We start from the raw sequence: 11,327 nt of genomic DNA on the forward strand, positions 1-11,327 counted from the left end.
AGAAGTGCATTATATCTCATGTCGCCTTCGATGACATGGAATTTTGTATCTTGGATGGTCCCGGCCACGTTCACTAGTAGGATTATCTCCCCCTTCGTTATTTCGCTTGCCATGTTAAAGCCATTTAGGACTCGGGATGGAGGTACAATTTGATCCTGTGGGCCGAGCTGCTCTACGACCCTCGATCTGATTATGTTTGTTGAGCTACCTGGATCCACTAGAACACGCTTAACTTGAATTTTATTTAATAAAATAGAAATTACCGGGCGTCATTGTGCGGCTGAGATATGCCTTCCGCTTCCTCGTCGTTGAATGATAGGACGCCCTCGGCACATAGCTTCGAGTCCATTTTTTTCTGGTGATCGACACCTTGGTGCATTTGAATACAGGCCCTTGAGGACCATCGACACCGCCAACGATCATATGGATTACATGTTGCGGTTCTTCCTGCTCATTTTTTCTGTTTGGATCTCTCTCCCTGAAATGGGTCTTAGCTCGATCACTGAGAAACTCTCGAAGATGACCCTCGTTGAACATTCGAGCTACCTCCTCTCTCAGCTGCCTGCAGTCTTGGGTCCTATGGCCATGTGTGCCATGTTATTTACACATCAGGTTTGGATTCCTTTGAGAAGGATCGGTTTGTATTGGCCTGGGCCACCTGGTGTCTTTAATTCTTCCAATAGCTGACACGATCACCGATGCATCCTCGCTGAAATTATACTCCGAGAACCGAGGTGCTTCAGCAGGGTCGGTATGTTTATCAAAATCGTTCTTACTCATAAGTCCTCGAGAGCTTTGACCACGATCATTCCTTCTATCGTTCCGAAGAACATTACGCCCCGAACCGTTGTTTCTCCGGTCGACATATGGCTAATACCGTTCCTTGTTTGATCTTGGTTCCCTGTCCGTATCCCTCTGGGCCTTAACTGCCAATCTATTAGGATGAACTGAAACCGAGGGGGCTCCCAACTGGTCGGCCTCGACCCTGATCTTCGACTGGTAGCGATTATGTACGTATGACCAAGTTACAGCTGGGTATTCGATCAGATTTTACTTCAATTTTCGTGATGCGATCGAACTGCGCTCGTTCAAACCCTACATTAAAGCTTGTACTGCCCAATCATCCGATACCGGTGGTAATTTCATTCGCTCCATCTGAAATCGGGATACGAACTCCCTTAGCATCTCATCGTTCCTCTGTATTATCTTAAAAACGTCCGATTTCCTTGTCGCCACATTTATGGCCCCAGCGTGTGCTTTCACGAAGGCGTCTGCTAACATAGCAAACGAATCGATAGAGTTCGGGGGCAAGTTGTGATACCAAATTATGGCTCCCTTAGACAAAGTTTCCCCAAATTTTTTTCAACAATACTAATTCGATCTCATCATCATTCAAGTAGTTTCCTTTAATCCCGCAAGTATATGAGGTAATATGTTCGTTAGGATCGGTTGTTCCGTTGTATTTAGGTATATGGGGCATGCAAAACTTTTTAGGAATGGGCTTCGGAGCCGCACTAGGAGGGAACGGCTTTTGTATAAACTTTTTGGCATCCAAACCTTTCAAGACCGGGGGTGCCCCCGGTATTTGATCAACACGGGATTTATAAGTCTCCACTTTTTTGTCAATATCCTCAATCTTCTTTTCCCCGGACTCGATTCTCTTGGTGAGTTCCTGGAGCATCCTCATAATTGTGGGGTCAGTCCCCGAGCCATTACCATTTGATCTCTCTGCATCAGCTCAGTACGTCGAGTGTTTTCTGGTTCGACCGTACTTGGAGTTTTATTCTGACTTTGAAGTTGAGCGATGGAAATCTGTTGAGCTTGTAGAAAAATCATCTCGAATATTACTTGGAGGCTGACTCCCCCATCTCCTATACCCTGTGTTCCTTGGCCCCAGATCGGCTTCCCTGCGTACATTACCTCCGGGGTCTGCGCCTAGATCCGCATTCAAAGCAATATAAACTAACATCAACTGGTTCCACATTTGGCACTTCCCCAGGGTTTATCGGTGGTACACCGATCCCTACATTGTTGTTTTTCCCATGAAATCCAAGACCATTGTTGTCGTGAACAGGTGCATTTTGCGAGTTTGACATGTTTAATCCTGAGAACAAAAATTCTTGACAAGAACAAGTGTGAAAATAACGTGTATTATCAGAATCAGTACTGAATAATCACTATTATCTTTAGCCCCACTGTGGGCGCCAAACTGTTTACCTCGAAAATACGAGTAACAATTAAACTTGATTTATGGTTTTAAAGATACGCGATTTAGTTCAATACTAATTAATAACCAAGAAACCTGAAATATAAATGAAAGAAATAAGTAAAATCAAACCAGTATGTAAGCCAGTCTCGACCTCGAGGTGAACCAAGAACAGTTAAGCAAGAATAATAAAGTTAAAGAACAATTCTGATGAACAATGAGCGAGAAAGTATAGTCTTTGCCAACAATTCATCATCGTTACAAATGATTGGGGTCCCCTTTATATAATAGGGGAACCCTAAATAAGGTATATTTCTATTTACAGTAAAGAATCTTATTGGGACATCGTGAAAATATTTATCTCTTCTTTTAAGAATAACTTAGCATGCTAGTCAAAAAAGTTTATCTCCCCCATCTTTGGTTGCCTTAAAAGACATACGAAGATTGTTTTGATTGAAAGTACGTAAAGATAGAGCATTCTTTTGGAAGCCATCAAAAGTAGTGTTTGAATGAAAGAAAGGAACTCTTCTTTTTTTGTTTTTTTTCCTTTTAGTTTAACATACACAAACAAATATCACCCATACAAAGGTTTCTACAATCCTCTCTCTTTTCTCTAACCCACAACTGTTAAAAAGTAGTAATAGCAGTAGTAGTATTAATTTAAGTTAATTTAGGCTATCTGGGACCCCAATAGGTTTTTCTTTTTCCTCCATACTTCATATTAAGGTGATATTAAACTCGGAATTCACACTACTCTTTTTGAACTATATAATGAATATAAAGTTTTACACATGATCAGAAATAGTAGTAAGAGTTAAACATAGTAATCTTGCTTATTTGTAGGCTTCAACTGGAGAGTTTCAACTTTTAAATACTTCTGAGAAAATCACTTTTACTAATTCAATAGTCATGCAACCTCCATAATAGTTACTCTATTTGAAATTTTATAATAGAAATGTTATCACTTCAATTTTATATGTAACTGTATTTTGTAGAACTTGCTATTACCTAGCAATTCAAGAAAAAGAAATGCCCTTAATTAATGAAAATCTCACTTACACAGATTGCTTAATATGGCACAACTTACATTATGCAACTGATCCAAAGAATTACAGTAGGTAAGATTAGTAACTCAAAAAATAAGTCAAATAATTTATTGCAACAAATTAAAATATATTAAGTAATAGTAATAGTTATTTTACACTGTCAATATACATAAGTTAATTCTACTCGTGGTAACAATCAAATTTGCAGCATCATGAGCTAATCACCTAAGGCCTGGGGCTTTCCTGATTAGTGATTACTAATCTAAGTCTAGATCTTTCAGCATCAATCCTAATTTCTCAGTACTGTTTTTTTATTTTTTTTTCTTTTCAAAAAGATATGATGAGTGATCACAATTCACAAAACTTTAAAACGAAATTAAAGCCTCCTATATAGTAATAGAAGTAATTTGTTTGTTCTTTTTTCTATAACCTTTTTCTTTTTGGTTAAAGTAAAGCATTCTATGCATAAAGCACTATTAAAAGCAAAATATGGCATTATCTACTCAAAAGGGGTGGCTCATTTTTATGCTTTTGAGCTTCTCTTACGCGCCTTCAGCCATGTGGTTTAAAAGCAATATCCCACAAATAAATGTATAAGAATATATATATATATATACACACACATGCGTACATATAAAATGTATATATTTCACCTGATTCAACATGAGCATCTTTTAGCCTTTTATGTTTTGTCTAAAATACGTCTAATTTTTTTCTAAAACATAATAAGAAGGTATTTGTTATTATTTTTTGAATTTAACGTTATCCTAATAACATTTTATGTAATTTTTAAAGTCTTTCCATACTTATTTGCACCATTAAAATCATATTAAAAGTATCCTCTGTCCTAATGTAAGAAACTCTTTTCTTTTTAGTCAGTCCTAAAAAGGAAATACTTTTATATATTTTGTAACAAATTGACTTTAAATCTCATAGTATTACCCTTAATTGAATTATTTATAGTCACACAAATATACGACTTGTTAAGTCACAAGTTTGAAAAAAAAATTGTGACACTTATAATTGAAACACATAAAGTAACTCTTATAATTATTGTTATTAACTGATTAATATAATTAAATGACACTTATTTTGGAATAAAAGGAGTAATAATATTGTCAGGGTGGTCTGTGGGGGGGGGGGGGGGTAGGCTCTTGCTACGGTGGGGGTACTTTAAAGTTTAAAGGTGAGTGTAGAAGGGAAAAGTTGCTCTAATTTTGACATGACAGAAAGGTGATGGATTACGTACTACACACTGCTTTTCCAAAAAGTATTCATTATTTTTAGGCCATTATTATGTAATGACCAAATTTATGTTTCCATGCACTTGTTGAAGCATATCATGAGAATATAAATGGCAAACATTTGCTGTATTATTATAATCTGCAATCATCTGTATGGAATGTTTCCTAACTCTTGCTTTAGTAGTGCTTTTTGGGCCTTTTCCCTTTATTATGTTTTTTGGGGGTGGGGAGGAGAGGAGGGGGAGCCTTTTGAGGAAGGGTTACTTTTGTGGAACTCAAGGGAATGTTCTGATTCTCTCTTTCCCAGGATTATGCTTCTTGTATGTTGGAATTTGCTTTGATATTCAAACTGAAGTTAACTATTGATAACCTATCAAATGGTTCATTTTAATGCTGAAAAAAATAATCATTTCAAGCAATCGATTGATCCAACATACCTCATTCTCTTTGTGAAGTTCACAATGTAAATATCACAATTCAACTATTTAGTTCCATCAAACAAATAATTCAACGGGAAATTATTGAAGTCGCATATTCAACCAAAAATAATTAATGTAGGATTCAACCCTAATTATGGAATTAATCTATGGAATAAATTAGTATGTAATAAGCATACATCAAGATGAAACACATCAAAAATAGAGACAATAAGGGAACTCTTGTTTTGTACAATAATGAAAGGTTAAATCTTCAAACTTTCCAATTTCTAGCTCCAGAGAAAATCGTCTGTTTCCCAACCCTTTCAAAGATGTCTTTCTGGATGTAATTCATGAAAATATTAAAATAAAAATAAATCCAGCCACAACAATTTGTTTTGAATTGTCACTTCAGTTAATTGAGTCTTGGTGGTTAAGCCTTGTAAAATCAAAATCAGAAATACGTCGTGTAATATTCATTATCATTAGATATATTATGAAAAATTAACCTATACAGCATGAATAAATATCATATATTTAGTGGTGATGCTGGTATGAATTGGTTCATGCTCGACATACAAACCAATCCATTGTGCTTCTTAATTCATTCACATTCTTTCTACACATTGGTTTTCTTCGAATGATCTCTAACATGGCTAGTATAGGCTGGTCTCTAGCTTCTTGAGTCTAATGGTTAAAAATTTCACACATATCACTTTGGCAAAGTAGAAAATGCTCCCACTGATTTGATGAAATTATTTACAACCATCTATGAGCTTCTGCATTTCTTTCTTGACTAGCTCCATGAATTTCTCGAAATCTGCATTTGTACACGATCTAGCTGCAGCCCACATCCAAGTTTGAAATAGGCATACATATGCCTAACACAGAATTTGTGATCTTGCAAAGCAAATTACTATTATAATAGTAGTTATAGGAAATATAAATAGAAGTTTATGTTAAAAAAAAATGTACCTTTTCTCTATCAGCCATGAAAGTCCATCCTATTGACATCAGTCGTTCAATATATGGCTGTGGCTCATCATTGTTCTCCGCATCTGGGTTGAGTTGATTTATTAAAGCTTCTTCTAGAGGTTCAATTGAGTCGGTAAGCTTATCACCATCTGCAGAGTATTCAAAGTCATTTTCTTCATCGCTTTCAGGCAAATATGTTCTATCTGAGTCACTATCCTCCCCTGCTTTATCCTCCTCAACATTATCTTCAGCTGGTTCTTCTATCATTTAAGCAACTACATCTGAAAATGTCTAAAACTGTGAAGTAAAATACAACAATACTTGGACAAATATGCAGCAGCAAGAGACATAATTGAGCGATAAGCAGAAAAATTTTATAAGCAAATACAGCTAGGAAAATGTCTTCGGTTCATATAAAATGTCAAATTGTTAATGAGTTCTAATGTTGAAATAAAGTTGCAGTAGCTCTATATTCATGATTGCGGCAAATAAAACGCTAGTTTTGACTGAAAATTCAGCAGAAAATAATTGGATGTATGCAGAATTCTGGGACAAAAAGACCTAGAAAGAGAAAATTATAACATCATTTAGGTTTCAAATCATCACTTGTGCTGCAAAATTCTTGTACTTAGAGAAAGATTGCAGTTGGATCCCCTGGTGATGGAGGATTCTGCCTCACCACAGCAGCATGAGGCCCAGCTCTCTCCAGAGCATCATCCGTCATAGATAATATATCCAATCTCTCAAGACCAAGTTGTCTCTTGATCAAGTCTGAGTTCTTCTCAAGGACTTCAATCTCGCCAAAAGGAAGCCTCACATCCAACGCTTGAACCCCAACCACCACAACTTCATCTTTCTTGAACCTCAAGAAGGGCATACAGAGTTTCTGTATTTGCTTGAAATTGCCTTGTTGCCCAAAATCACTCTTCAGCAATTCAGAGAGTATTTCTTTGTCAGGTGCAAAGGTGCCGGTTGAAGCGTCAAATTTCCTCTGCAGAATCTCCAGACATTCCCTTTTCCATCCACGGTACTGCTCATCCACATATATAAGGCCCATAGTAGGTTTGTTTTGGCTACTCACATTTACATTTCCTTTCTTTGAACCAGAAACCTGCTTCTGCAGGAGCTTCCTCATTGAGACAATAGTGTCTTGCAAATACTTGTTAGCCTTCTTAAGGGTAAGATCTGGCAATTCAGCCTCTGGCCACCCAGCTTTTATGCCACAGCTATCCTTCTTCAAAAGCTCTCTCCAAGCATATTCAGCATAGTGTGGGCATATCGGAGCAATAAGTCGTGTTTGAACATCCATAAATCGCCATAGCAAATTCCGGTTCATGCCTCCTGAACCACACGAAAGCCTGTACTCATCTCTAGCAGCCTGAAGATCATAAAATCCAGTTTTCAGAGCTTCCCGGAACATATATTCACTATAGTTTTTCTCTGTTGTCCTGACTGCAAAATTTATTTCATTAGCAAATACGCAGTCTGCATATGTGGATGGTGGCCCACTTCTTAAAGATGACTCTGCAGCAAGAACCTCCTCCATCCATGCTATTTCTTTTGTAAGACGTAAGATGGCGGCATTAGCTGTTTCAAAGACAAAGTTAGCATCATCCATCCCATCACCTGCATCTGCAAGAGCAAATCGTGTGGCATCAGCTGAAAATTCTTCAATTGCTTGCCGCAGTGTCCGGAAATTTCCAGTAGACTTGGACATCTTCTCGGAGTTGAGCATTATATGCCCATTGCATCGGAAACCACGTGGCCAATGGTGCTTAGGGAAAATGGCAGTGTGGTTATAGATGCAAAAGGTAAGATGATTCTGAATAAGATCCTTGCCAGAAACTCTGAGATCGAACGGATACCAGTAGTCAAATTCCTGCTTCATCTCCTTGAGAAGTGAAGAAGATATAGAAGAATTTTCAGGATAAGGCCCATTACAGAACAAGAATTCCCAGACCTCATCTGTCAGCTGCTCTGGTTTCACTGAAGAATGATCAGTACCATACATGTCCCCTTTCTGCAAGAGATGTGCCACAGTGTAATATGCCATGTAAATAGTGGAATCGGATAAGGACTCAACTAGGAAATCCTCATCCCAGGGAATACGAGTTCCAAGGCCAAAATTGCGAGAACATGCCCACTGATTAAGCCAGCTGAGAGTGTGCTCAAAGCCATGCCGTGTCTCATCAGAGTAGAGATTCATACTGGCTAAACAGTCCTCTGCAGCCTTCCTCCATTCCGATTCTCCATAAGTGAGATACCACTGATCAGTCAAAGCCACAACACACTCATCCCCGGATCTCGACATGACCTTCTTCTCAGGTTCACTATATACTACAGCTTGATTCATCTCCAAGAGCTTGCTCCTGATCAGACCTTTCGCTTCTTGGACTCTCATGCCAGCAAATTCTCCAACAATCATGGTTCCCTCATAAAACCCGCCCTTGTATATTGTTTTTTTGGCCTCATCAAGCTTATCTCTCTCATTCTGGCTCTTAATCTTTTTCTCAATGCATATTCTCTCAGCCGACTTGTCTCCAAAATCTGGATGGTTGATAATCGGAACTATCTCAAACGGCAAGACCCACTCATCCTTCAGACCAAATTTGGCCCTGAAAGCTGGCTTTGACTTCAAATCATGGAGGGCCATATAATCATCTGGGGAATCACTGGGAACACTAGTTACAACTCCAGTACCCTTGTCAGTAAGAACAGATAACATGGGCAGAGTGTATATTATCTCATTAAATGCCAAGGGAGACCTCAAGGGCAAACCTATAAGATCGTGACCAGACAATTCAACCAAACAAGTCGGCTTCTCAGGGATACGAGACAACCTTTGATAGGCTAGATTAAGTGCTGCCCTATGAGTCACCACAAAAACCTCAGTATCATTAATCTCAAAAGCCCCATATTTTCCGTCTGGCAATACCCAAGCATTTGTTTGCCCATACATGGTCTCTGGTCTCAATGTAGCTGCCGCAAGGTACACCTTTTTTCCCTCCAGAACACTCATCTTTGGTGGAAAAGGTGGGACAACTTCCATCTTGATAAGAGTATACTCCTGTGGAATAACTCCTTCACCAGAAGCACGGTCATGATCAGCACATGGCTGACCATCTAGGGGTGAATATACGGTGTACCTAAGATCTTTAACAATCTTTCCCAAGGTTTTCAGTTTCCTCATTTGCCACCGCACAAATGAATCAAAGTATGGATTCATATCAGTTGTAATAAAAGTTCTCCGCCAATCGCAGCCCAATCCAAACTCCTTTAGATCCTCCACAGCCAGTGGTGGAAAGTAGGTTAGCCAGTAATATGGATCCTTAAACCTAGCAATCTCCTCGTCAGATAGACCATAGCTCTGCATTATCTGCCACTGGTACTTATCACCGCCAGCCTTTGCTACAGCCTTCGATTTTTTCCCTTTGAATTTTCCACCTGGTGCGGGCTGGTTTCCTTCAGTCTCAACCTTCACATCTGTTTCAATACTCTCCTCTTCCTTCACTACAGGAAACACAGGAGGGTTCCCAAACTTCGCAATTTCCCTTGAAAGCTTATCTGAAGATGCCTTTATTGGCATCCCAGTGCAGTGAAAGGCAAAAGGTAATAAAACAGTAGCGCCTCTCAATCTGTGATATGCTGCAGCAAACTCAAGTTTTGACAATGAAAATGCATGGCCCAAATGTAGATATCCATTCATGTAAGGAAAAGGGAAATTCCCATAGAACTTTTCACCCACTCTAGGAGGTGAATCTTTAGGATCAGCTCTGAAAACATCATCTTCTGCCCACCACTTATGGACCTGTGTTTCTATTTCCCGCAATCTGTTCCTTCGGGCAAAACTTCGGTCACCTTCTTCTGCCATAACTTCTCTATCACCAGCAACCCCACAGAATCTGCATAATCAGCAAAATGGAAATGAAGAAACACTTTTTCATTTTTTTTTTTTTTTTTGATGGGTAATTAGAAAAGAAGAAATTTTCCAAGCCACTTCACATAAGCTGCACTGGAAAATCACTCAAACTATTTATATTTTAATTTCAAAAAAAAAGGAGAATAGCAATACTGGTCCCTCAGTTATTTGTAAATTCTGATTTTGGTCCTTGAGAAATATGACTAAACGTTTTCAAAAAAGGTGGTGACGGACCAGCTTGCACGCACCTCAACTAATTCCACCGTGTACATGCTATCTCCAACCAGCAAAGTTACAGGGAACTCTGTCCACCATGTTTTAGACAGATAGGAAGAAATAAGATAGTGTTTTTGCCTCCACTGGGATTTGAACCTGAGACCTCATGGTTCTCCACTCACTTCATTGACCATTAGGCTGCACTATAGGGCTGCAATATGACTCAACACATTTAACCTTCAATTAATTAAAATATGTCTTTTTGCTCCCTTTCATTAGGAAATATGTCACATTTAGACTATTTTTAGAACCATATTAGCGTCAAATATGGCAGTACAAGTTTAACGTAACACATGGGTAATTAAGTGATGGAAATGTTAATAGTTATGGTCAATTTCTAAATATTCACAAGATGGATCAAAGGTGCATATTTCAATTAATTGAAGGTTAAATGTGCTTAGTCAGATTTCACAAGGACCAGAAATCAGAAGTGCTATTAACCCCCAAAAAAAAAAAAAAGCAAATGTAAGGTCTTTCTACGGATGCAACAGATGAAATTCAACTGCGCCATTGTTTCAGAAAGGCAAACTACTCAAATTATTAGGATAACGAAATACTTATTTTAAAAACACCAAGATAAACAATAAAAATAAAAGTAACTTATCAATGAACCCACTCAAGACCGAGGCTTTATGATTTTTCTTTTTAGTAGAGGATTTAAGGGTATTAGGAAATTGAAAGAAAAGCAAAATGACCCATCTGAATTTAGAGAACTATTCCTAACAAATGTAGTTCAGGAATTGAGAAAAATACAGAAAAAAGAGACAAATAGAGAAAAGAGTTTACCTTGATTTGCTTAAATTGAATGGGAAGACAACATATGACGAAAAAGGCTTGGGCTGAAGCAGATATCGTCTCAGCGCCACAGTGAAGAATGAGAAGCGAACTAGAATGGATACTAGGGTTTTTGCTCGACGAAACTGTTTCTTTTTGTCTTACCACTGAATTTTCTAAGTGGTCCCTACAAAAGCTGGACTAAGCAATTTCACCCCCACGAGATAGTCTATTTTATTTCACTTCTCATTTCTTACGTAAATGTTCCAAATAAGCCCTCACTTACCAACCTCTAACAATTAATCATAGTCTATAAAAACTATACAAACACATATAAAAATTAAAAGCCCAAATAAATAAGGTTTGGTCTCCAAAAATCACATACAAAGATCTCCTTCCATATTTTTAAAGTGATCAGCAACATTACATGCAAGACGGAAAGAAATTTCCTGCATGAGGTAGCAAATAAGG

The 11,327-nt window shown here is 38.1% G+C and overlaps 1 protein-coding gene across 2 annotated transcripts; it reads right to left on the reverse strand.

The window, feature by feature from the left end:
- LOC109229134 (leucine--tRNA ligase, cytoplasmic-like) lies at positions 6,240-11,031 on the reverse strand. Of its 2 annotated transcripts, XM_019394467.1 has the most exons (3): positions 10,869-11,003; positions 10,055-10,233; positions 6,240-9,789 (listed from the first exon to the last, which is right to left on the reverse strand). In XM_019394467.1, exon 3 carries the CDS (start codon positions 9,756-9,758, stop codon positions 6,516-6,518), a length of 3,243 nt encoding a protein of 1,080 aa, XP_019250012.1. In that variant the 5' UTR covers positions 9,759-9,789; positions 10,055-10,233; positions 10,869-11,003; the 3' UTR covers positions 6,240-6,515. The 2 variants fall into 2 exon arrangements, with proteins under 2 accessions (XP_019250012.1, XP_019250013.1); XM_019394468.1 differs by lacking the exon at positions 10,055-10,233 and having other exon boundaries at positions 10,869-11,031.

This window comes from Nicotiana attenuata, chromosome 7, assembly GCF_001879085.1.
Source record: "Nicotiana attenuata strain UT chromosome 7, NIATTr2, whole genome shotgun sequence".
Classification (NCBI taxonomy): domain Eukaryota; kingdom Viridiplantae; phylum Streptophyta; class Magnoliopsida; order Solanales; family Solanaceae; genus Nicotiana; species Nicotiana attenuata.